The sequence below is a fragment of the Theobroma cacao genome, chromosome 9 (assembly GCF_053813885.1).
Source record: "Theobroma cacao isolate CCN51 chromosome 9, ASM5381388v1, whole genome shotgun sequence".
Classification (NCBI taxonomy): Eukaryota; Viridiplantae; Streptophyta; class Magnoliopsida; order Malvales; family Malvaceae; genus Theobroma; species Theobroma cacao.
In genome coordinates, this window is record NC_142647.1 from 7,528,250 (window position 1) to 7,556,023 (window position 27,774).

General features: G+C 31.5%; 3 protein-coding genes across 4 annotated transcripts; all 3 read right to left on the bottom strand.

Moving 5' to 3' along the window:
- Nucleotides 1–1,931, bottom strand: LOC18588832 (xylogalacturonan beta-1,3-xylosyltransferase-like). Its single transcript, XM_018126792.2, has 2 exons — nucleotides 1,568–1,931; nucleotides 1–833 (listed from the first exon to the last, which is right to left on the bottom strand). The coding sequence occupies exons 1-2, from the start codon at nucleotides 1,916–1,918 to the stop codon at nucleotides 171–173; spliced, it is 1,014 nt and encodes a 337-aa protein (XP_017982281.2). The 5' UTR covers nucleotides 1,919–1,931; the 3' UTR covers nucleotides 1–170.
- A 2,520-nt stretch (nucleotides 1,932–4,451) lies between these two features.
- On the bottom strand, nucleotides 4,452–7,473 carry HHP1 (heptahelical transmembrane protein1). The gene is made up of 4 exons (XM_018128415.2): nucleotides 6,953–7,473; nucleotides 6,710–6,802; nucleotides 5,566–5,623; nucleotides 4,452–5,446 (listed from the first exon to the last, which is right to left on the bottom strand). Exons 1-4 carry the CDS (start codon nucleotides 7,267–7,269, stop codon nucleotides 4,775–4,777), a joined length of 1,140 nt encoding a protein of 379 aa, XP_017983904.2. The 5' UTR covers nucleotides 7,270–7,473; the 3' UTR covers nucleotides 4,452–4,774.
- A 12,226-nt stretch (nucleotides 7,474–19,699) lies between these two features.
- On the bottom strand, nucleotides 19,700–27,161 carry SPS1F (sucrose phosphate synthase 1F). 2 transcript variants are annotated; one of them, XM_018127918.2, is made up of 13 exons: nucleotides 26,775–27,160; nucleotides 26,541–26,630; nucleotides 25,296–25,537; nucleotides 24,854–24,917; nucleotides 24,050–24,748; nucleotides 23,677–23,793; nucleotides 23,420–23,551; nucleotides 23,078–23,254; nucleotides 22,494–22,547; nucleotides 22,349–22,411; nucleotides 21,293–22,237; nucleotides 20,966–21,093; nucleotides 19,700–20,257 (listed from the first exon to the last, which is right to left on the bottom strand). In XM_018127918.2, the coding sequence occupies exons 1-13, from the start codon at nucleotides 26,955–26,957 to the stop codon at nucleotides 19,984–19,986; spliced, it is 3,168 nt and encodes a 1,055-aa protein (XP_017983407.2). In that variant the 5' UTR covers nucleotides 26,958–27,160; the 3' UTR covers nucleotides 19,700–19,983. The 2 variants fall into 2 exon arrangements, with proteins under 2 accessions (XP_017983407.2, XP_088665887.1); XM_088809761.1 differs by lacking the exon at nucleotides 22,494–22,547 and having other exon boundaries at nucleotides 26,775–27,161.
- Between the last annotated feature and the right edge of the window lie 613 nt (nucleotides 27,162–27,774).

Genomic DNA, 27,774 nt, shown 5'->3' on the forward strand with positions numbered 1-27,774 from the left:
AAAGAGTGCTGTTATAGTACATTTTTCTTTGCAAATTTCCTTAATGGCACAAACTTGAGGCTGGCCTTTGCCTTTCTGGCCCCAAATGTGGTCCAAAATTGTATCTCACTTAACATCAAAAAAGAAACAATGAAATCAAGCATGTTCTTCACAAAGGGTTCCCTGTTAGATCAAGAAGACAACCTGAAGTTGAGCCTCCTTAGCCATACGGAGTGAAGCACCATGTGAATTACATCGAATGGCTTAGCCGGCCGGTTCAACTCAAAATGCCGGCGTACTCTCTTCACCCTCTCATGCATCATCAAGTACTTTCTATTTGGTATCCCTTGCAGAATGGTCTTAATTTCTGGTATTTTCTCCACGGGGATTTGTACTGAGAATTGGCTCCACTTGAGGACGTCACTAAAGGGTAATGTATAATTGGCTGAGATTACGACTGGGATGCACCCTGCATAGATTGCTTCAATCTCTCTTGGGCTGGCCACTTCAAACCCACTTGGGCACAAGCAAAACTTGCTCTGCCCCATCATTTTGGTGTAGTTTACACCCGTAGGAAGGCGAGAATGGACTTGGACTTCATTGTCTTTGTCTTTCCATTGCTCGAGTAAGATTTTCCTGATGTATCCATGAGCTGAACCCGCAAAGAATGCCAAGATAGGCCGGTTATTAGGACCCTGGCTCAGATTGGGTGGCCCAAGTTTTCCGAAAGGTAGGTAAATTTCAGGCAACGAGACGTCTATTTTGGGCCTGAACCCCTCAGAAGTATTAGCATTGCAAAGGACCCTGATGAAGTTCTTGAAGAGTTCAGGATTGGCTTGTGAAACTTCCGGTGCCTGAAATGTCAAACAGAGAAAAGTAGCACTAAATATTCTTCTTAATAAGTTCATCAATTTATAGCAATAGATTAAAAAATAATGTAAGTTCGGAAAGTGCATTGTGTCTAGAATATGCTAGTGTTTGTCATCATTCCTTTCGAGGAGTTATGTGCCGTACTCACAATTGTTTGTATAAAATCAACCCTTGGTTCTTTTGACCCACCGTTTGGAGGAGAGGAGATGGGGTATTTAAAATGCCACTTGCAGTATAAATAAAGTTTGCACACTGTTAGATTCTTGCTTTTGAATGCACTTTATAATGTGAAAAAAATGCGCCATTTAATTAGAGCCTTGCTTCATGGGAAGATTGTTGAACGGTTGTCAGTTTTCATTTCAGTCTGCCATGTGAGACCTGAAGTGAGGAAGACAAATATGGAAACTCCACATTTTTTTTCACACCAAAATCCTTGGTTGATCACATGTTGTAACTTATAATTTAAGTGACTAAACAAACAAAGAATTTACTATTTGCTCTTAAGGTCCCTTGCCTTCCCAAGTATCCCAATCACTAGCCTTATTTCTGTCATGCACCTAAACATGCTCAGGCACAGCAGGACTTTAGACGCTTCTGATGAATCAGGAAATCTGTAAATTTTCAATAAAATATAAAGCAAACTCATCCCTGGATATAAACATCAGCTGAAAACGCCCAGAAACTGAGAAAATAAAGAGAAAAAAAAGTTGAAACATACCCAGTCATGACATGAAACCATAAAATGATCCGCACCATTGCTTCTGTTCCAGTATGGATGTTTACTTGCCACGGTGTTGATATAGTCCAGCACTAATCGTTGCAATCGATCACGAGAATACTCTTTAACTGAGGTGATAGGCTTGTAAACATAGTGAATCACTCCTGTTACACTAATTGGCAAGAAAAATACATGCGCTTCATCAGGATGGCGAGCCCTGAAAGGGTTGTTCTTGCTCTCCATTTCATCAATGAACTGCCCCTCTATGGCATATATATCGTTCAATGGCCCGTTGTGGACTAGAGGTATCTCTCCTTCCCTGTATGTCCACACCTTGAACCTTTTTATCATCTCTGTATGGCTCCTGATTATATACGAAGAACAGAAAGAACATGTTAATCGATCGGAAATCAATACTAGTCCTCTCAAATATAATCTATAGTGCCAGGTTCACATAAAAGTACTTAACTGATAAAAAGCATTTGCATTTCTATAAATGGACCCTCTTGGAACAAAAATGTCTTCCTTCTCTGATGTAAAGTTTTGCAATTGAACTGCCTTGAGAATGGCTGCTCGTGTTCTAGCTAAATCTTCTTCAATCCTCTCAGAGTTGCTCTTTTTCTGCCAATAGAGAAACATTTACGAAGTTGATGGATTAAAACAGGGCCAAAAACAGTCATCATTCAGTGAGGCTTTAAGACAAAACTTGCAAAAATAAACTTGCAAAAATGTATATAATGCTCACTTTGATGATAGCAGCCTTATGTTTACTGCTTTTATACATGGAAGTTGATAAAAACCCATCAAGGGAAACGTGTGGTGTTGTTGTATGGTTGGTCTGTCCTAGACTGAAAGGCGAGAAAGAAGTTACAAATTGAGTGAAATGGTTGCTATTAAAGGGAGAGAAACAGAGAAGGCCCAGAAGAAGAAGTAAAAGAGCTGGAAGAAGAAAGGACGATGAATGGCAGCTTGAGGTTCCCATGACTTCATGAAAACTCTCTGTATCTCACCTTTCCTATGGCGTTTCTTTCATTGGATAGAAAGGTAGGAAGATATTGTCGGCTATATATGAAAGTTGCAGAACTAAGTTGAGCTAACCTTTTAGTTTGCATACATATATATATCATACGAAAGTAAAAAGGCCTTTGACTGCAACCTCTGAATATTAAAATGATGGGCAAGAAAAGAAGATTATTGCTAGCTATTCTTTATAGATATTCACTTGTTTAATCAGTTCAATAATAAGATATAATGACTAATCACATGGCAATTGAGGAAGGCTTATGATGTTTAATTATTTCAGCAATGATCTTAATTTGATTATTTCATATCTAAAATAACAAAACCTCCTCTCTTTTTTTACAGAAATTAGTATAGGTTTCTGTACTGTTTAACTATTTTTCTGTTCTGCATTGAACTGTGTAACTTTTTTTCTTTAACATTTTCCATATTTGGTAACTAAGAAAATAATGCATTGACTACTAGTTGTATGGATGTTGCTTCTTATAGTTTTTTGTCATTGACATCCTCCAAATTAAATACCAGTCATCATTAGTTAAAGGCGATGGTTGTTGATACTTAATCTTTGATTATGACCACTGGTCGCAGCTGCCACATTTTTTTTTGGCTACTGATGACTGGTAATTGTCCTTGGCGGAGACAGCTATAGATGGCCACTGGTAAAAGCAAAGTGATAATCAATCGCTATTAAAAATATCATATATATTGACAGATGATAGCTTAGACTTTCTAAGCTCGGAAATGATTCTTGCCTCCAGTGTCGGTCCTTTTCTAAGCTTGAACTCAATCAGATCAGAGCTATTAAAAATTTACAGGTTCATTTTCCCATTCTAATTTTAATTCTGGGTTGATTACAGAGTACTTGCTTTTGCAGACCGATGTTGCTCCCCTGTTGAATATACAACTATTCTTTTCAGCTCTATTAGGCTTTTCACGTGTGAAGGCCCTGGAAAGTCACCTATTTTAATGGTGATGCTTGTAGTGTAGAGATTCTGGAGAATAGTCTGAGCTCTAAACCCGGGTGCTTACTGATTTACTCAACCACAAAATCTGGCTGGCTAAGACGGTGTTCATATGACTACACATCAATTTCAGCATTTGTAGTAAGTCTCGGATCACAAAATTCTAGAGCCCTGTGCCCTTTAGGTGAAGTTGAAGGCACAAAGTACTAAAAGTCCAACCAGCTAGGCATTGGATCCTGTAATTGTTTACAGATATTTATGCAAACTCTCATACATACGTTGAAAGTAGTTTCAAATATTAATTGAAAGGTAAGAATTAATCTTCTCTATTCACCGATCTGGAAGGTCCAAGTTTCAGGTGATAAGTAGACATTAGAGTTTAGACCATTTTTTATAATAGTCCTCCAAGTAATGGCTTAGTAGCCAGCTTGGAGAATTGTAAGCCGTTCCTCTTTTCCTTTAATCTCTTTTTCTTGCTTAGTCTTTAGACCCTGCTTTTCTAACTCAGTTAACGGCTTAATGCTGCTCTGTTTAAAGAGTTAATGCACTCTAATAAGCTTTAACTGATCCATAATGTGCTTTGTTTTAATTTGAAAGCTCCAATTCATGTCATTTTTCTGGAGTCTAGATCAGAGAATTGACAGAATTGATAACCATTTGCTGGTTAATTCTCTGGACTTTCCAAACCTTGCGGCTTGAGCATTCGGACTTATGATATTCCACGCTAAAAGCCACCAGATTGCGGGAAACTGGTAGCTACTGACTGAGGATACTCTCCTGAAGCATGCAGTTGCTAGAATTTTTCAAACATCGATCAGATACTATCAGTTCAATAAAGGAAGTACAACATTGTTCATAGAAGAACACTTTCGCTTAATAAGTTGATGATACAGTCAAAAAAATGATTAATTGATAGGTTACATATATATGAATGAGGAAGCTGTTCTTAACTCTCTTCAATCCCCAACAAGTGAAACAAGAAAGGAAAAAAAAAATACATGAATTTCAAGTATGATTCTTTGTATATTGCAGCTCTACTGATAGCCTTCCCTTCATGAAGATGCTACCTATCATTGATGTACATTTAGAGAAAAATACCTGAACGTCATACATATAAATCCCAAGACCCCCAACCTCACAAAAGAGAAAAAGAAAACTATACTAAATGAATATTACTCACAGTTACATGACTAAATTAAACAAACATAAACCCACCTTTTGATGATTAACAGCCATTACGGTCACGCCACTCCAAAAATACAAGAGAAGCACCATAATGAGCCAATGCACCCATCACGACGAGAATGTGAAATATTTGATGACTATGCCCTGCCAAGTCAAACCATCCAGGCTTCAACCTCTCTGGAATCCGACTAACATAGAACATGGTCCCGGTCAAATAGAATATGGCCATGGCGGCCTCATAGGCCAGAGTGATACTGCGACGCGGATTAGACCAGTTGACAATTGCAGCATGGATTCCAGGGACAATGCCAAAGAGCCCCATGGAAGAAAAGAGTAAAGCTCGAAATGCACGAAATTTGCTCGTTGACAGTGATGGTGATAGCAGTGTTACGATGGCGAACAAGCCTAGAGCCGTGATCCCACCAAGGTAGACAAAGTGCCACTGCGGATCACATTGAAAAATGTAGTAGATTGGAGGAAAAAATGATGTGATGATCATGGTAGTGATCCCGGCATAGTCTATTCGCAACAATGTAAGGTTTAGATGGTGTGAATGGCAAGAAAAGAGGTGGCAGATGCTGCTTGATAGGAGGCAGAACATGGAACCGCCTAAGAATACATAGAATGGCCACCGTGTAACCGGCGACACTGGAGGGGTAATATCCAATTCTGGGGTTGTTATCCGCTTCAAATCAATAAGATTTGTTGCTCCCTGCAATTCTCAAACTATCAGCTTTATAGCATAACCAAAATTAAAGAAAAAAAATGGGGTGAAAAGTAGGCATAACATTGTTATAATCATATGAATAAATGCCACAGGGTCATACTCACCATAAAGAGTTCTTTAGAATCATGAGATACATTGGAGTCGGCACTAATAGGAAAAGACCTGCACCAATTATGAAATATAACTTCTTGATTTAGGACAAGGAAAATCTATGCTCAGCGATTTATTATCTGTCATCAGTAAGGCACTTAACTAGCAGGCTGGCATATATATATTGGAAAATTTTCTGTCAATTAGTGCACAGTTACCACAAATATAATGTGAAAATAGACCATCAAATTCCAGCCACAATTATATTGGTGAGCCTTTCTTAGATATAAGAGTTGACAGCGTATTTTGACTTTTATGAGTAATGAGCCTCCTGGTACGAAGCATTCATTACGTTTGGTTGAATCATCAAATTCAAATACCTGCCCGTGCCTAAAGGCCACTGCATCAGTCAAAGCTTTTATTGTGAGAACATCCATTTTATCTACTTTTTTTTTTTCTGAATCATTTACAATAAATATAAATAAATAAATTCTCTTGTTTTATTTTGTCACTTCCTATTTCCTAGTGAGGAATGGCATGGCAACTAGTTGAAAATAAACTTGCCCCACTTTGCCACGAGTAACAGCCCTCCAGCTGGTCAGTTTGTAAGTTCCCTTCCTTTCCCTTCCCTTCCCTTCCCTTCCCTCCCCTTTTCCCTTTCTTTCACCAGTTCACTTTCCAGTCGTCTGGACTCAGATTAATCCAAAATTTTAACTAACAGTCCTCTCTTTGACTCTGGCACGTGCAGGCTTACTTGCAAGTTGTAAGCCATTGGTAAAATATCATTGGATCCCATCTCATATACATACATACATACATACATACATACATATATATATATCATGAAATAGTTGATGGAGCTTAGTTTAGTATTTGCAAGACGCCTGGACAATACTCATAGGAGCATGATCATGTCAATTTTGTTACTGTTATAATAAAGTGAAAAGCTAAAAGAACAACACAAGATTTTGCAATTTTTTCTTAAGAACTACAAAAAATTAAGGAAACATAGGAATATACTACCATTTCTACCGAACTATATGAATGAAATTGCAGAGAATTAAGAGAAAAAACAAATTTGTTTGTTTGCTTCGACAAGTATTACTGAAAAAAAATGTTAAAATTTATTAAAATTAAGAATTGTAACCTCAAACGAACCTGGCTAAGAAGGTAATGAGATCCGCTACTTGTGGCACTTCCACCAAATTAGCCATGGTCAATCCCAAAAATAGAACAAACCCAAGTAAATGCCTAGAGAGTCCAACAGAAAACCAGAATAAAATTAGAAAAAAAAAAAGACTGAAAATAATCATGAGAAGAAACAAATGAAGAAACTCCACAGAAAACAAAACTGAAGACCATCAGACAAATCATGAACCTTTGTTTTCTTTTGCAACTTACGTCCAAACATTAAGGGTTTCGTTATGCCAACGAAAGATGCTAAAGAGAGCTTCCTTGATAGACCAATTAGCCCTATAATAATTCAGGATAAACTCGTTGTCCTTCATGTAGTCCGGCAGCTCCTTGTACGACACCAAAGCATACCGCCTTCTAGCCTTGTTCAAGCTCTGATCATCATCATCATCATCCTCATCATCACCTTTCTTCCTGTTTTCCACTTGAACTGGTTGAGAAACGAGCTTGGAATCGAGGGTCTGATCCATCTTTCTGTTTTTTCTCTTCAAAACAACAACGGCTTGGTCTTCGATGAAAGTCATGACCTGGAACCTTGAGTGATTTATAAACAGAGTTGAGGGCCTGCAGGAAATGAAAAAGAAAGCTAACTAGAGTTTTCCTTCTTTTTTCTTTTCTTTTTGAAAGGTTATTTAAGTTTTGTTTGGAGGATGGCAGATAGCTAACTACACCAACTGCAACATTTAAAGGGGAGGGAAGACCCTGTCTATAGCTTAGCTATAAGTTAATCTGTTGTCGTTACAAGTATGGGGCTGTGCTTTGCATGCAACCAAAGCGTGTGGAAGGGAAAGAGTTGTTGGTAGGTAATCAATAAATACTGTAAGCTTTGATGGGATAATGGGATGGGATACTCAAAAACCGCCCAAATAAATTGATTCGAGTTTTCAACTTTGAACAAGCAAAAAGTTGTCACTTGATTGTGTTCCCTTTCAACAATTAAATTAAGTAGTGAAATTTTCAACATGTGGATAGGTAGATAGATAGATAAAGTATATATGGCATCTCATTTCTAATTGAAAAGGAATATTTCTTTTTTTTTTGAGGATTATTCTTCTAGGCGTGGTCAACATTCTCATGTCAAGATTTTTTATAATTACAATTAATTACCTATACGGAAATTTTGATATTAAAGTATACATTTCATTAACTATAAATTAATATTTTTTTAAAAAAATTTAACTTAATTTACACTCATCCTTGAATCAAATACTTATACGTTAATAAGTTCATACAATTATTAATATTTTTTAATAAAACTTTTGACATTACAAAATGATATTCATAGTATATTAAAGATATAACAATTAAGATATGATTGTATTCCCTAATTAACGAATATTTTGTGCATGAATAAGCACCTCATCATCATGAACAATATCTTCTTTGCGTAAATTAAGCAATATTGACAACTACTATCAAGAAAGTCTCTTTAGAAACTTAATCTTTCAGGAAATTAGTTGGGATTGAGTAAATTCTATGTATATTCTTAAATAGCAAAAAGAATTAGAATAATCCTTGTTGAGAAGTCCAGCTATATTTAGGATCAATTTCTTGCCTAGACTCAAAGAAAAGACCCTCGGCATTTTCCTTAAGCTTTACCTTTGTGGAAGTTGTACTTTACAAAAAGATTCCCAACCTTATGGGATATACAAGTAGATCTTAGTGATCTCTTCCTATCTTTTTTTTTTAATATATGCAAACCTGTTTATTTAATTGTAGATCTAAAGATTAGTTAGATAATTAGGCAACCTTCTTTATCAGAGCTGGACAGGTGGCCTACCATAAGACCATTGATTTCTTTTTGTTGTTCTTAATTTCTCGTTTGCCCTTAAGACACTTCAACTTAACTGCCAAAAAACACAGATTGCTTGTCTGTGCAATAACTTGTTCAGCTAAGCACACCCTTGGTTTATTAATTACTAATTACTGGTTCATAATCATAGGACCAATATTTTCTTTCTTTTATATGTATTTATGGGTCTTACTTCTTACCGAAAGATAATTAATTTTCTCAAGTCAATCTCAACTACACAACTTAATATTTAAATCTCTCTATTTGGCTTATTATTAATCAAATACAAATTCTACTATTTATTTTTATGGTATAAAAATTCTTTAAACTGTAAAAAAAAAAAACTAAATAACATAAGAGAACCTAATAAATAGAATAATTAATTCAATGACCCTAATTAATTAACCTGTAAGCACAATTAAGGTTCAACTTCAAGAGTTATATATTTTGTGTCATTTTTTTGGTGTCAAATTGAATTCAAGTGAAATTTTAACTTGAAGTATTAAATCGTGTATGGGCCATGAATTTCTTGAATATTTAATGAATTGTTTCTCTAGGGCTTTCCATGAATAAATTTCATAATTCCAAATATCAATATATATTCTTTTGACTTGTCAACAACAAAAAGTTTTGAACAACATGTGATAAATTAGTCAAACACAATGAAAGCAAAAAGATTATGTAATAGATCTAAATTGGAATTAAAGCTCCAATTGAATTGTTTGTTAAATTGCACTTTTAGCTTGTATGATACTGAATATTATTAATGATTTGTAATAACTTGTTCAGCAGCCAGCATGCAAAGGAAACCAACAAATCATTGAATTTCAGTACTATAACTTAGCTACTACGTACTCTTCATTTATTGTATAGTCCAAATTTATGAAATAATTTCATATTTGAAGTAACTAATTAACTCCTAATTTTTCTAATTAAGCCTGAAAGGATGTTCTACCTAGACAGGAAGATGATATACTAACATTTTTCCAATAAGAACTGAATTACAAGAATTAAAATCTATTTAATGATGATAGATCAATTGTTTAATCATTTTTACAAATGGTGCTTGCTAAAAATAAGAGAAAAAAAAAAGAGAATAAACATAATTTTTCATTACTAATATATGAACAGAAGGAATATAATTTTTTTTCCTTACTTAATATTTGTAAAGCTATAATTAATTATAGAACAAAATGAAACATATTTCTCACCAAAAACTGAGTTTTTAATAGAAAACAAAAACCTATTGAAGCATACTAGATTAGGGGTGAGCAAATTGGTGGATTGGATGTAGGGGCGGTCCAATAAGTTCAAAGGCTTAAAACGAAATATTCAAATGAGGCTTTGTTTAATTGAAATTAAAAAAATTATTAAAATTTTATTCTTCTAGCTTTTTGAGATGTAAAATTTTTAATTAAACTTTTATAATTAAGTTTTTTTAATTTTTTTTCAATTGATAATATAACCAATCCATTTAATCTTTCTTAAAACATTGTTGATCTTAAATAAGATTTTATTAATTTTAGTTTTGAAAAACTTCTTTCTCCTAAAGCAACACTTACTGAAATTGTTAACATTATTTTAAAAACAATATATACATTTGGAAAAGAATCGAGTCTTCTTATATGATTAAGTATGTCAATTGGACTGTTTTCTTCATATATAATTTCTTTTAAAATTTTTAACTCTGAAAATAAATCGAAACTATCAATGTCAGAATAGTTATTATATTTTAATGAACATTCAAGATTAAGGTAATATTCTTTCAAATGAGGCTCACAGCTTTATGAAGATAATAAAAGAACAGACTTATTGTGTATTTTTTGAAAAAAATTGAAATTAAAGGAAGAAAGAGCAAATGAGAAAGAAAGATTTCAAAAGTAGATATTATACATTGAAAAAAATAATTAGTTATTATATTTTAATTTTGAAAATGAATCGAAACCATCAATGTCAAAATAGTTATTATATTTTAAATAACATTCAAGATTAAGGTAATATTCTTTCAAATGAGGCTCATAGCTATATGAAGATAATAAAAGAACAGACTTGTTGTGTATTTTTTGAAAAAAATTGAAATTAAAGGAAGAAATAGAAAATGAGAAAGGAAAATTTCAAAAGTAGATATTATACATTGAAAAAAATAATTAGTTTTATATCTAGAAAAAAAATAGTTGTTGTAAATTATTAAATGCGTTGATTGGAAATAAGAGAAATAAGTGAGAAAAAAATAGTTGATGGAGATAATTAAATACATATGACTATTAGTTTATTGAAAATTAGAGAATATAGTTGAGAATTAATAGCATTCTAGAAATAAAAAAGTAATAGAAAATTAAAATTTATTAGGCACATAATTAAAAAAGTGAAAGAATAAAAAATTTTATTAATTATTTTATATTTTTATATATTTTTAATATAATTAATTATATTATAATTATTATAAAATTATAAATTTTCTCTAAAATTGAAGCTTTCTCAAATTAGGGGCCTAAAGCCCTTACTTGGGTGGCTTCACCTAAGGGCCGGCCCTGATTGGATGGTTTGATCTACCATACTTAAGGACCAAATGGACCAATCATTTTTAACAAACTGACCAAGTATTAAAAAATACCAAACCGACCAAATATATAATTGGTTTGATTGGTCCAATTTTGGACCAAAATTTTATCACTTTTTTTTCACAAATTATAATATTAAAATTTATAAACTTCATCCATAATTATATATATATATATGAAATTAATGATATAACTTATATGTTTTAATGTTTTCTATCAAAATTTGTATAAATAATAACTAATTATAAACAATATGTTATAAAATCTAAGGTAATAGCTAATAAACTTATTAAGTGTACTCATATAAATAAAGTTTATTATAAGTTATAGTAATACTTATGTATAAATTAAATATATGTATATATAATATATATTATTATATATATAATTAATGATACAAATTATATGTTAAAATGTTTTATATCAAAGTTTGTATAAATAATAACTAATTATAAATAATATATTATAAAATCTAAGGTGATAACTAATAAAATTATTAATTGTAATGATATAAATAAAGTCTATTATAAGTTATAATTATGTTTATGTATAAATTAAATATATGTATATATAATATATGACTTTATTATATATATATATAAAATTAATGACATAACTTATATGTTAAAATATTTTATATCAAAATTTCTATAAATAATAACTAATTATAAACAATATACTATAAAATCTAAGGTGATAACTAATACAATTATTAAATGTAATCTTAAAAATAAAGTTTATTATAAATTATGGTAACGCTTATATATAAATTAAATATATTTGTATATAATATATTTATACAATTATATATATATATATTCATAACATTTTATATTACGAAATATTATTAAAATGTAATAATTATAATATATTAATATGTAAGATATTTACTATCATATATTATAATATTAACATATAAGTTATATAATTTAAACTATATAACTTGTAATTTCATATTAATACATATTTGTAAATAAATATATATAATTAATATTAAATTGCTATGATTATGATTTGTATATGTACATATAATAACCTAATATATTTTAAGTAAATTATTAATTAAGTTTACTATCAATTCATCATAATTTATATAAAAAATATCATATATATTAATATATATAATTAGTTTGCTTTTTTGGATGAATCGGTCTAAAAATTTTAAAATAGAGAACCGACAAAAAAATCAATTTGACCAAATATTTTAGATCAATTAATTTAATGGACCAATTAAACCGAATCATTTTATCCAAAATGTATTTGATTTGAATAGATAATTAGTATGAATTGATTTTGTTCACTCTTAGACTAGATACCAACTAGTCTTTAAAAATAGCTTTGAGGCCCAAAATTTTACTGTTAAGAAAATAAACCATACTCGGACAAAAAGGTTCCATTTTCTTTGCTAAAGTCTATACCAATAATGCATAGTATGTTAAATGATATATGCAAGTGTATAGTTATTTTGTAACAACTCATTACCAAATGGAATGTTAAAGTGGGTGACATTTATTATCTTTAATAGATAAAAAAATAATTATTCTTGACAAATTATATTAATGTATTTCTTGGATACATTATTGGAATAATAAATGTGAGAGAAATTAAAAATGGTAGATATATAGAAACGTGCATGTGTGGTTGAAGGAAACTTCGAATTATAAATCTAAGACATATCTTATCTATTTTTAATGTGAAATCTTTGACATTGATTTTTTCACTCATAGTTCGTTCGGAGCTATCTCGACTCTGATATCTCATTATATCTGTGAAAAAATAAGTAAACTTTGATACAACTTTATCATGAACTCACACTTCTAATCTCAAAAAATAAGAGTGAGTAAAATCAATCTAGACCAATAACCTACTTAAACCAAATGCGATTTGGGTAAAATGATTCGGTCTAATTGATCCATTAGATCAATTGGTTCAAAATATTTGGTCCAATTGGTTTTTTGATCAGTTCTCGATTTTAAAATTTTTGGACCAATCCACCAAAAAAAACTAAACTAATTTTTTATATATTTATATATATAGTCATATATATAATATTTTTTTATATATTAAGAAGAATTGATAGTAAACTTAATTAATAATATATTTAAAATATATTAAGGTATTGTATGTACATAGACAAATCATAATCATAGTAATTTAATATTAGTTATATATATTTATTTATAAATCTATATTAATATGAAATTACAAGTCATATATTTTAAATAATATAAGTTATATGTTAATAATATAATATATGATAGTAAATATCCTACTTATTATTATGTTATAATTATTACACCTTAGTAATGTTTTGTAATATAAAATGGTATGAATATATATATATTTATATATATATATATATATATATATATATAATTGTATAAATATATTATATATACATATACATAAGCATTACTATAATTTATAATAAATTTTATTTATATTATTATATTTAATAACTTTATTAGTTATCACCTTAAATTTTATAAGATATTGTTTATAATTAGTTATCATTTATACAAACTTTGATATAAAATATTATAACATATAAGTTATGTCATTAATTATATATATATATATAATAAAGTCATATATTATATATACATATATTTAATTTATACATAAGCATTACTATAACTTATAACAGACTTTATTTATATGATTATATAAAACACTTTAATATATAATTTATATCATTAATTATATATATATATATAATAATGTAATATTATATATATATACATATATTTAAACTATACATAAGCATTGCTATAACTTATAATATACTTTATTTATATAATTGTGCTTAATAAGTTTATTAGCTCTCACATTAGATTTTATAACATATTGTTTATAATTAGTTATTATTTATACAAAATTTGATATAAAAACACTAGAACATATAAATTATATTATTAATTTCATATATATATAATTATGGATAAAGTTTATAAGTTTTAATGTTATAATTTGTAAAAAAAAAAAGGATAAAATTTTGATCAATTGGTTCAAAATCGAATCAATCAAACCAATTTTATATTTAGTTGGTTTGGTCTTCCATTATATTTGATCGATTTTAATCAATTTTTTAAAAATGATTGATCTATTTGATCTTTAGGTATAGTGGACTAAATTACCCAATCCACCCATTTGCTCACCCCTACCAAAAGACGTATGAAGATTTATTTCATATATTTTCAATGTGAGATCCGTGACTTTTGCACAAAAGACCGACCATCTACAAAATCATGTGAGAGAACAAAATAAATGGTGTTATAACTGGTATTGAAAAATTTTGGAATTTTAAGGTAAAAAATTTTCCCAACTAAAATTATGTACAACACCCGTCAATTAAATTTGTAGTGGGGGTAGCAATTACTAAAGTACGTCAAGCTAGGGGACACTAGCCCGCATTGTGAGTTAAATGTCGGAACATTTGATTTTAGATACATTTCATTCGAGATATTGAAGATAACTTGAAATTTGTCGCTTATACCTTTTAATTTGTCCGTCGAATATTCTTTCTCTTTGAATTTGTCTCACATTTATGTTATGATTTCTTTTTTAAACATTTATAGCTATCAATTTTATTTTTTACATTTACATATAGTTCATATACATATACATTGTTTTTAAAAATTAAAAATTATTAAATATCAAATATTTTAAAAAAATTAGTATATATACAAAACGCTTAATTTATTCATTTTTTCTTAAATTTTCATGTTATGTTAAATATAAATATTCAATAGAAAAGAAGTGAATAATAATATAACCCTACAATTAAAAAATATTTTTTATTTTTTAATTTTCATGTTATGTTGAATGTAGATGTTCAACATAAAATAAAGCAAATATTGACCTTATCTTGAGTAAGGTCAAATTTTACATTGATATTTATAAATGTGAATGAAGGATATCAACGTAATCAATTTAAAAGATACCTTGTTAACTTATATTTACAAGTTAAATAATAAAAATAAAAAATTTTTAATTAATATTTAATACAATGAATCTAATATATATGTTTAGAGGTGAGAAAAACCAAACTAAACCAATAACTCACCAAAATCAGATACGATTTGGGTAAAACGGTTCGATCAAATTGATCCATTAGGTCAATTGATTCAAAATGTTTAATCTAATTGGCTTTTTGATCAGTTCTCGATTTTAAAATTCTTAAACCAATCGACTCAAAAAACCAAATAAATTTATTATAATATATTTTTATATTTATTGTAAACCCGATCCTATAAATATATGTCATGACATACATGCATTGAGTAACATGTTATTACGCTAGAAAAGCACCTAAGAATAAACGAAACCCGATATTGTCCCTAACGGTACACTTAAATTGATTTAACCTCGAACTAGTTCAAATAGGAATTGTAGGATGAAATTTAATATTTTATAGTTCAGGAATGACTAAAAATTATTGTTCGAAATTCGAGGGTTCATTTGGGGTAAAATTGAAAATTTTGATATTCAAGAGCAAAATCGTCATTTTGCCACCTAAGATAATAATTTGATCATGGAGTGAATTTTTTTACCAAGATTAACTATTTGGAGTATAATTTAATGATAGGAAGTGAAAAAGTTTAATTCTGATGATTTCTGGAGTGTAGGGGCAAAATCGTAATTTTGCCACCCACGGACAAAATTTGAGATTTTGAGAGAATTTAGATCAAATTTGACAAATTGGAGAATGGTATGAGTATAAGGGATGAAAAATATGTCTATGGGCAATTTTTCAATTCTTGGGACAAAAATGTAATTTTTGACTTTTACGGGGGCAAAAGTGTAAATTTCAAAAAATTACTCCACCGAGACTTTGGATGAGTCTGAGAATTTTATCTAAGCTATGAATATATGAGACAAGTGTATGGTAAAAATTTGGAAACAAATGGATGAAATTTTAAAAATGGGCCAATGGGAAAGTGACATGTGGCATTTTTTAATGATATAATATTATTTTAATGAAAAGTCAGCCCATTTAAACCCAAATTTTAAGTGCTGGCCGGCCATAAGGAAGAACAAGAGAGGAAATAGAGAGGAAAGGAAGAAAAAAATAAAAACCAAAGAGAAACAAGAAAATTCAAAGGGAAATTCGCGGTTTTCGACCGTTTACGCGTCTAACGGTAAGATTTTTCGATTTTAGCTTGATTTCTACCTTTCCTATGCCTTTATTTCCATTTAGCATGCTTGAGGAGAGAGATCAAAAAGTGATATCAAGGGCTGGATGAAATTCTAGGGGAGAGAAATTGAAATTTTTAGGTTTTGATTTTTAGTTAAATTGATAGTTTTAGTTAGTTAAATGTGTTTAGAAATTAAATTGGGCAAGAAATCAGTAAATTTTCACAATACCCACTCTTGGCTGGATGCTCAATGCTGTACAATGATGATGAATTGATTTTATTCTAAGAAAAATGAAGAGAAAATGATGAAAAATGATTAAACGTGATAGAAAAACAAAGTAGAAAATTAACCGACTTAATGTCCCATTTTTGGCCGAATTTTCCAAGGAAGGGAGTGAGCTGATTTTGTTGTTTTTAGAAGGTTATTGGCTGATATTTAATGGTTAGAAATGTTGGAGAGAGAATGGGATGATTTAGAGCTAAAATGGATCGCGTTAGCAATTTATCGAGCAAAGTGCCAAAAATAGGTTAATACCGCGTTTAAGCCGTTTTAGGCTATTGCATTTCATACCATGCATTAGTATAGGATTTAAGTTAGTTATATAATGATTTAGCATCAATGTGATGAATTGTGTAAACTTTTGTAATGTGTCTAGGAGGAGAGCCTTCCGGAAAAGGCAAAGAAGTCGTACCCAACGAGTAGTGATCGGGGAGCTTAGAAAGCTTTTAGTTTGTACAAACGGTGAGTAAACTTATTATTATTGTAAATTATCTAGAGTTTATTTTTAAATGCCCTTTATGTATTTTATGAAATGAGAACGAGATTAAAACGTGATTTTTGATATTTTAGGAATAAATGTGACAAATAAAAATATATTGTATTGATTATGAAATTGAGTAATTGGAGGCTACAAATTGACTTGAAAAATATATATTTTCCTAGAAATGGTTTATGAGAAATGAGTATATGTGGCTATATTTTGTGAATGCATTGGGAAATTTATGTAAGTTGTTTTACTATGCAGACTGGATAAATAAATAAAAGTCACGTTATACTGTCAAAATTTTATTAAAATTGGTGGGTTAGTCACTGCAGTGACGGGTTTTCGTGGACTGCCTATTAGAGGGGCACGGTAAACCCAGTTATATAGTTACTCCGGTTGTAGAGGCGATGAGGGTAACTCTTGGGGTAGTATTAGAGCTCACTTCACGTTGAACCCCCACGTGAATGTGTAACTCGGCCAACGCCAAGGAACGGCTGGTTTTTAAAAATAAAAATGTGTTTCACGTGTGAATATTTTAACACCCTTTGCGGACTCGGTTAGATGCCTCGGCCAAGGTATCCCGAGGATTAGTTTTGGCTTGAGCCTTGTTTTAATAAAAGACATAAGCCTTAACAATTGTTTTGGTAAATTACAAATATTTTATGGTTTAAGAAATAAATTGAAAACATTATGAAATGGGTTGAAATTTGTTGTTTAAACTTGCCTCCATTTTACTCGCCTTTAGATATTTATGATAATGTCTGTTTACTCATTGAGATTGCAAAATCTCACCCAACTCCTTTCCACCCATTTCAGGTTCAGTATAGACTGTAGATAGCTGATCTCATCGAGGACTACCATTGGATCTGCATTTTTCAAACCGTAGGTTCACAGTCCTCTTTACTTTTGTTTATTCGGGGGCTCTCTTGTTATTGTAAATTAAATTAAATATTTTGAATTACTGTATTTCAGTATGTATAAATTTATTTAGCTTTTACGCTATAAAAATTATTCACGTATAACTCTATAAATATTGTTTTATAAGAAAATAAAATATTTCCCTTAATATTTCTTTTATTTTCTTATTATATTCAAATAATCGTAATTTCGTTTTAAATGACGATTTTAGACTTTTAAACTCATTTTGAATATGAATTATGTATTTTGTACTTGTATATTACGTTTTAGCCAGTTTTGAAATTTTTGAGAAAAAAATGACCAAAATACCCTTGTGTGGCGAAAATTTTATTTTGATTGTTTTTTATCTAAAATAGTATATATTCTCTAAAAACTCGATATTTAACAATGATTGCTCACAGGAAAGGAAAGAAACTGATATGTAAGCCTTGCGGGGTTCCGGTTGGCATTTCGGATAATGAGTGTCAATCGGGATCTCGCGACGATTGTCATGGGCCTGAGAGAGGTTCCGGGTCGTGACATTTATTAATATCTATAATATTTTTTACATATATTAAGAAGAATTAATAGTAAACTTAATTAATAATATACTTAAAATATATTAGTTTATTATATGTATGTATACAAATCATAATCAAAGTAATTTAATTTTAGTTTTATTTATTTATTTATTTATAAATCTATATTAATAAGAAATTACAACTAATATATTTTAAATGATATAACTTATATATTAATATTATAATATATGATAGTAAATATCCTACATATTAATATGTTATAATTATTACACTTTAGTAATGTTTCATAGTATAAAATGCTATGAATATATATATATATATATAATTATATAAACATTATATATATATATATTTAATTTATACATAAGCATTATTATAACTTATAATAAATTTTATTTATATGATTACAGTTAATAATTTTATTAATTATCACCTTATTTTTTATAACATATTATTTATAATTAGCTATTATTTATACAAACTTTGATATAAAACATTATAACATATAAATTTGTCATTAATTTCATATATACATAATAAAATAATTTATTAGATATATATATATATATACATATATTTAATTTATATATAAGTATTACTACAATTTATGACAGACTTTTTTTGTATGATTACTCTTAATAAATTTTTTAGTTATTGCTTTAATTTTATAACATATTGTTTATAATTTGTGATTATTTATACAAACTTTGATATAAAAATTAAAATATTATAATATATAAATTGTATCATTAATTTTATATATATATATAATAAAGTAATATATTTTATATATCTATATATAATTTATACATAATTTATATATATTATAATTATGAATGAAATTTATAAATTTTAATATTATAATTTGTTAAAAAATCCACAATCAAACCAACCAAACCAATTTTATGTTTAGTGAGTTTACTCATCATTTATGTTTAATCAATTTTCTAAAAATACTTAATTCATTTGATCTTTAAATATGATAAACTAAACCACTTAATTTACTCATTTGTTCACTCTTATACAGTATAACCAAATTTTTTTTTTAAAAAAAGTAGTATCAAATTTCCCTGCCAATGTCGTTAGCTCTAATTAGTCTGAAGCCGCCTCGCCAGGCAAAGTTGGCTTGCGACTTGTGGGGTCAAATAAGTGTCAACAAAAAGGCGAAAATGGGCTCTATCGCTTATTCTTGTACATGATGATCCCTAGAAAAAGATGGAAAGGGATTGGGAGGGTCCCAAGGCCCAGCAGATATCGGTATTAGCAACTTGTATTATCACATTCCCGTTGGATAATTATGATAGCAAGACAGGCAGGCACCCACATTTTAAATGATACAACACCCATACAATTTAGCTGGTGATCAAACTTATTTGCTATATCAGCAATCCGCAAATGGACGTTTTGAAGGAATGTACAAATCTGAGGGAAACATATTTAGATTGGTTTTGATGTTCCAGGGAGAAAAACTACTAACAGTAGGAGAATGCTTATGACTTCTGAGCAGGAGCCGGAGAAAGAGAGAAGCTCTAGTTGTGACTTTTCTAGCCCTTGAGTAGATTCTCCAAGGAATCACGGACGTCAGAGCTGGTGCAGTCTTGAGATGTCTGAACAATGTTGGGGCTGTCAACAGGCATGACATCAGAGAGCGGATAATTTCTGTTGGCATGCAATTGATTGCTTGCACTGCTGCAAATTCCCTTCAATATTACACTTTTATGCATCCCACCAAGCAACCCTTCATAATCTGTATCCCCAGAGTCTCCAACGAAAACCACCATCTTTGACAGTTCAACACCCCACCGAACGTACAAATACCTGACATGTGTTTTGGGGTCATTGAATTCAAACATGATTCAACAGATCAAAAATGTTTAAAAGCTAGAATGTCACTGATCAAAGAAGAAAACAACTGTTTTGAGTACTGATAAAGATAATTGAAACTATGTTCTATCGAGAGGGCTCTTGAATTTGGCTAATAACAGCTTCCTTCCTTGCTGGATGATTATTCAGTACCAAAAGTCATCAAAAAATATAAAAGTATAGGAGAAATGCAAGAAGTTCAGGCCACCGCAACTAAAACATTCAAAAAAGTGCTGCTTCTTGACTCAATAGATCATATTCATCAGGTCAATCATCTAATTCAAACAAAATGTTCAAAACCCAATAAATTTCCCTTTAGTTTTGCAAATTTGGATACCACGCAGACTGTTTCTCCAATAAATAGGAAAAAGAAAAGGAAAGGATAAAATTGCATTGCTTTATTGACTACTACTACACTAGAAAAATTTGATGGACCCAAACCAATTCCTTTAATTACAAATTAATAGAAAGCATTAGAACTTATGGGACAATAATTTTTTTTTCTTCAGCCATAAATGAGGGAAGGCACCTAATCAACTTTAAGTTATGAAGATTGGATAGCCAGAGTTTCATGACGAATAAAAAGGATAACCATGGAAATCAAGGCAACATTCAAGAGAAAAAACATTATAGCATTAATAAAGGAAACATAAAACACTCCACCTGAGGGCTTGGGAACGAGATGCCAACACTGGAATTACATTTATCCTGGTTCCATTTTGACAATAAATAGCATTACAACGGAGAGCTTGAATTCTCAGCAACTTCCGAAGCTCCTTAACAGGCGGTACCTGAGAAGAGCATAAACATAAATATGTGTTTCCCATGGTATTGTTAAAAAATTCATAAACATATGTGTATATATAATCACATGCTAGACATGTTAGAAATGTAAACTCCAATTCATCCTTATTTGGTGAGAAAATATCAAGCTGTTTCATGAGAAAGTCATTTACCAGTAGTTAGTAGTATAATAAAAAGAAAATTTACCATTCCCGCTTTTTTTGCTCTAAAAGCATAACAGTAATTGGTTGAAAGCTGTTCAGCAGCAGTAACAATCTGCTCCTCATTCCCTGCCTTCTTATCAGTAATCGATCCTGCCCAACGGACCAAAGTCTTTCTCAATCCTTCCCCACCCCAACGATACTCAATGTGCGAGTGGTAATAAAAGTCAATTACAAAGGGACCATCTTCAGGATTAATATTTGAATAGTAGAGGTCACTGCCACTATTGCAGATGAAAGCATCAAAATCATTAGGGTTCAAGCCTCCAGATGTCAGAAAAGAGTGTATCTCAGATATTGTCATGAATGTTGACAATATAAAACCTATAGAGCCTTCAGTTCTTTCTTTTTCCACAGCTTCAAAAATCTTTCTAATGGCATCAAGAAGATCTTCATCGGAATCACAGTCCACAGCAATGACAAAGATATGTTTCCTCCTCCTCAATGCTGGAAACTTTCCTGAGCTGGAACTATGGTCTGCTCTGTCTGCAGATCCAGCCTTCCTTTGATCTTTTAAAACACCCCTTGACCATGATAAAACAGCATTCTCTAACTTACTCTTTCTATCAGCGGCACTTCCTTCTGAGTCTAAAGAATTATCATTTCCACTAACTCCACTCCTATCCCCATCCAAAGAAAACTTCAGGTTCAAAGAAATATCATGTATATCTCTCAAGGAATCACTTGGTGAATCTGATTCTGAAGTTTCACCTCCATCATCACTCCTTTGCCACTGTGGATGCCTTGGTTTACAACTAGCAATTCGAGATAAGTAAGTTTTACAGTGCTCTGGCCAAGAAAATAGGTGAATGTTCTTCAAACCATTTTGGCGACATCTAGCCCAGAGCTGCTTGTCTGCAACAAGCTTTAGAAGGGCATCAGCAATAGACTGCTGATCATGAGGATCGATAAGAAGGCCATTGTCAAGCACCTGCATAACATCTCATATTAAATATCAAAACCGTGATTTAAACTTAGCAGTCTAATGTATGCTTGTCATGCTCTAATGTCTAATAAACACATTCTAACTGATAAGTCATACCCGAAGTATATCAACTGGACCTCCATTTTTGGTGGCAACAAGAGGCAAACCATGAGCTGCTGCCTGGAACAAAAGAGCCATGGTCATATATGGTTCTAAACTAAGATGAAATTAATGAACTATTTATAACTATTTTATAGAGCACCTCAATTAAAGTAAGGCCAAATGGTTCAATAAAAGCTGGATTAATGAAAACACCCTGCACAAGAAAATTGGATCAGGAACAGAAATATTTAGATAATCTTAACAGAGAGAGAGTTATATGAGATTACAACAAATTTAGAAGATAGTGTGGGTGAGAAATAACAACCAAAGACTAAACAAGAACTATTAGAAACTCAAAGCAAGAATCTCAATAATAGCATAACAAAACTACGCTGAGTTATATCCCTCCTCAACATAAGGGAAAAAAAATAGAAGTTCCATAATCTAAAAATCAAGCTGTATACAAATACATATGTATTTATGTATGTATGTGAGTGTGTGTGTAATACTAATTGAACATAGACAACAACTGCAATAACATATTCTTTCACAAATAAGATTTAGGGTACAACTAGAATGCGGTCAATGCAGCACCCTTGGCACTTGGCAAGAGCTTTGAAACAAGGAAGAGACCAAAGAGAAAAAGTAAGTTCAAAGCATGTACAGTTGTGCACTGCAATGGAAGTAGACCACAACATCAAACCACCTATGAATTTATTGTAGAACATACACTACAAAAATCACCTTTGTCTTCGCTGCTAGACGATAAATGTCAGCAACCTCAAACTGTTTATGGTGTTTAGGATATGCCACTTGTCCATAAAGGTCATATTTGTCAATAAGCTTAAGTACTGAGAGAAGAACAGAAGAATTTGTGCTTGACATTTCATCAATTCCATCTCTGTTCCCCATGATTAATGTCTGTGAAGCACCAGAGAAAGAAAAATATAGAATTAAATGAAAGATCCAGCAGAATCATTTCAGCTTTTAAGCACAAGAAAGAAAAGCTTATAACAAAAGAACTGTCAGTTGGAATGAAAAAAGCTGTCTTCATCAACCAAATCTCATCAGATTATTCAAACATACAAGGTTTGCAAGCTCTCTTAGAGGACGACATTCTCCAAAGGCTTTGACCAAAGTCGTGATGTTCTTTTTGGGATCTGGCCTAGCAAGGGCAAGTATCATAGGCTTGCGAGGATTGGTGAAGAAGCGCATTATCTACAAATAACAATTTCAAAACTAGTATCAAAATTAATGGCAGCAAGAGACATGGTAGCATATCTTTGGCTTTGGGCACATAAATGTGAAGCACTATGTAGCAATGCGTAAGGAATAATTAGAACCTCGGACCAGATGGGTGGATCTGGGGAAGATGGATGTTCTTCATTTCCTTCTGTTTCACCATCCATATCACCGTCTTGTGGAACAATATGATGAAACTCCATTCCGGGAGGAATTATCTGCACAAAAAAACAGATTCACAAAGAACATTCTATGACCTAGCAAGAGATTCAACATGCCTGCATGTTTATTCTGAGTGAAGCAAGAATCAAACACCATGCCTCGCCCAGCCAAGCTCATGAAATACAACACACTAGACATGTAATACTATCCATAAGCCAAGCTCCAAAGCTTGGTAGCTGCACCTGGGTTTCAACAGCACTCTTTGACACCAATGAAAGCACCTTGCAAAGTACATAATGTTCCAGAACTTACAACCATGCGAGGCATGAACCTTCCATAGCAGCTGACATTACGCCTGATCCTTGCACGCAGTTTACGCTCCAGGACTGGATCAAAACCATCATATAAACGCCACTGCTCATCTATCTCCTGTCTAGTACTGGTTATGACTATTTCAGAGGCATCAAGAGATAATTCTTCGGCCTCTATTCGGCGCATAATTTTGTATGTTGTATTTATTTCATCTCTTGATAAGCGGCCCTGCTTTAAGAGTTGTTCTAACTTATCTCGGCCAAGCGAGTGGCCAGTAAAAAGCATCGGTACATTTAATGCACCAGATAGAAGAGCAGCAGAGTCACCTGCATCTGCATAATGACCATGGATGGCCACAGGCCAGACTGGTTTCCCACTACCAATTTGCTCACCCAGAACATTGGACATCTGTATTATGTGGTTAAGTGCACCGTCAACAAATTCGGGGATGTGAGGCCACAGAAGTTCTTTGGGAATATATTTATCCCTAGGGCCAAATGGTATTCGGACAATATAAGCACCACTGCTCTCTCCCATCTCATCCAGGAAATCTTCTGAATTTCTTGGTGTAAGCATTTCTGTGGGTTCACCATAGCTCCAATCTACATCTGGTGATGCTACCTGCCTAGTCAGCAAATCAACCCGATAAACTCCTGGCATTGAGCCCAAAGCCCTAGCAAGTTCCACAACATACTTAACCTATACACAACAAAAGTTCAAGATTTTGTCAGTTATCAGCATATGCCATAGAACAAGTTTTCTATGACCAGAAATAGAGAGAGAAAGATTCCACAACCAAATTACCTGACCACCAGTATCAGAATCCCGACCAAGCTCCATATTTTCACCCCGAATTAGACCATGAATGCTGCATAGACACTAGTTGTTAAAAATTACTATTAAAAACCATCATGCATGCCAGATACATCCTAACATCTAGGGTTACATTTACATCAATTATTGTCAACAAATTTTCATTTTCTTTTTATTAAATTAACCTTCAGTGGCTACATGATCGATTTCAGACCAATGTTTAGTGCTAAATAAGATGCCAGAGGCACAACTCTGTTAACATTTTTGTTTAACTAAAATGCTATAACTACTGCAACAGAAACTTAACTATGCATAATCCTTTTCACATCTATGTTAAGAAAATAAAGCACTAGAGTTAAGTCCATGCCTTAACTATGCATAATCCTTTTCACAACTATGTGAAGAAAATAAAGCAATAGAGTTAAGTCCATGCCTTATTAATACAATGTATAGCTTTTTTCCCTTCTGTTGACTAGCCCAAGTCTCCATTGCATCAACAGAATTTATTCTAGGCAGTCTGCCTTTGTTGCTCTCACCATGGGCTGATATGTCGCTGACAATATCTCCTTTCTCCCCTTCTGATAAGTCTTCAGACATATCAGCAGTTGCTTCTCTGCGGCCTCTTTCACGTTCAAGACGGCGTTTAGCCTTTCGCTGGGCCAACTCTCCCTCATGCTACAAAAGAAGGAAACATCAAATAACTTAAGATTTAGTTACAGGCAGCTCAATATATCTCTTAGTATATTAAGATAATGAAAACTAGAAAATTTGAATTTACCAATTAATTTTAATTATGCCAAACCACACCCTTTCAAGGAGGCAACAAAATCATACTTTGAACTCTGAAGTCAGAAGAAGTCTCATAAATTTCTTCATTGGTTAAGGAATGAGCAGGAAACATACATATTCTTACAAAAACCAAAATAACTCCAACTCAAGATTATCACCTTAATGTTGAGAAGAAAAAACAAATCAGTCAGTATATCATCCACATTGCATATGAAGAACAGTGAAAAGTTATTTTATGGGTGAAGACAAGCCAAGAGTTTTTTTCTTTTTTCTCATTAACCTTATACCTCCCACTCTAAGCAACCAAATCAATCATTAGCATTCTATTCTCTCCAATACATATTAAGTTGAATTAAAAAAACAAGGACATTATATTTAGGAATTAGACATGAGGAAGGATCAAACTTAGGAAGCAAAAAAACAGAATTAGACATGAAAAATGTAACACAAGAAAAAGTAACATTTTTAAATTTTGATTATGCAAAAAAAAAATACTATTTGTTTGTACCTGTAATCGAACTTTTTTTACTTTTTCAGTGTGGAAGCAAACGCAAGCAGGAAAAACAACTATCAAACCTATTCTTCTTTGGACAAGATATTAGTAGCATTTGTTAAAGTTCTGAAAATCCATTAACACCCATCAACCCCCTCAAGAAACCAACCAGACTCACATTTTCTTCAAACGTTTCAAATACTTCACAACTTTATTAAGCATTTCAACCACTTTAACAACGCAAAAAAAAAAAAAAATACCCCTAACGTATTATTCTTCACATTACATTCTCACCATCATCAACATCATCATCAGTACACAATTCAACATCTAAGATACATTCTTAAAAAAAAAAAAAAAAAAAAAGCCAAAAAGAAAGAAAGAAAGAGAAAGAACCTGTTTCTTTTGACGAGCCAAATTCCAAATCCGCCAACACATATTCTCCAATCTCGTGTTCCTCTCCTGGGGACTCCTTGTTGCTTGAGCCTATACCGTCCACAACCCCCACAAAAAATAAAAATAAAAAAAGAAAGAAAATAGAAGAACAACAATCATTCAGCTAAAAACTATTGAAACATAATTAAAAAAAAAAGTAGTGTATTCTAACGGATTGTAAAGAAACAAGAGTACCTTAACCCAGGAACGGTGGAGATCAGTTTCATCGAATCCAGTGATGACCTCCTCCACGAAATACCTCGTTGGGCTGAACCTCCCTCGTTCCCGGAGCAACAGCGACGCTTTGGCGTCGTCTAAGTTTGGACCCACATCCAATATCGCCTCCAAGTAACTGTTTATCCAGTCGTTACCCGCCATTTTCTTTACAGAGGCAGAAAGATCAGAGATGGTATGAAACAGAAGAGAAGGGCAAAAAAAAGGGTGATGATATGAAAATTTTGGTTTTGCTCTTTTGACGGTGGTTATTGGTAATTGTTTGTTGCTGACACGATAAGGACACTGTTGCCAAACTGTAACTGTAATGCAGTGAATCCAGAAAGAGCAAAATGAAAATTTTTTGTTAGAGAAACCACGGCGCTTGCAATGATTTGTATGCCAGTGAAAATCTTCCGACAGTAAAAATAGTAGTAACATTTGCTAGTATTGTTTCTCATTTTAGTGTATTTTCATTTTAGCAGATGTAATATTTTGATATTTTATATAAAATAGTAACATGGTATATATAATATAATAATATAATCAAATAATATTTTTATATTTTACTTTAATATCATGTGTAAATATAAAATGATAATAATATTTTAATTAATAATAATTAATTATAAAAATTTATTTAATAATTTAAAAACTTTTTAAAATATTATATCAAAAATAGAATAACTGGTCTAACTGTTTTCATAATTTCATTTAATTTTGATAGGATACATTGAACAGATTGATTGAGGAATCATTCTGGTAATATGCTTTGGAAGGCTTGACCACCACTTTTATGTGAGAAATAAAGCCCTTTCACTTTTGACTTTCCTGCATCCCAAGTTTCCTTGGTTATCTAACTTTGACATTTTTCTATCGGCAGATGAATGATGATATATCATTCACTACAGTACAGCGTATCTCATGACAACCTTTCACTTTTTTTTCTTTTTATTGTTTAAAGCAAAAAAACGTAAAAAGT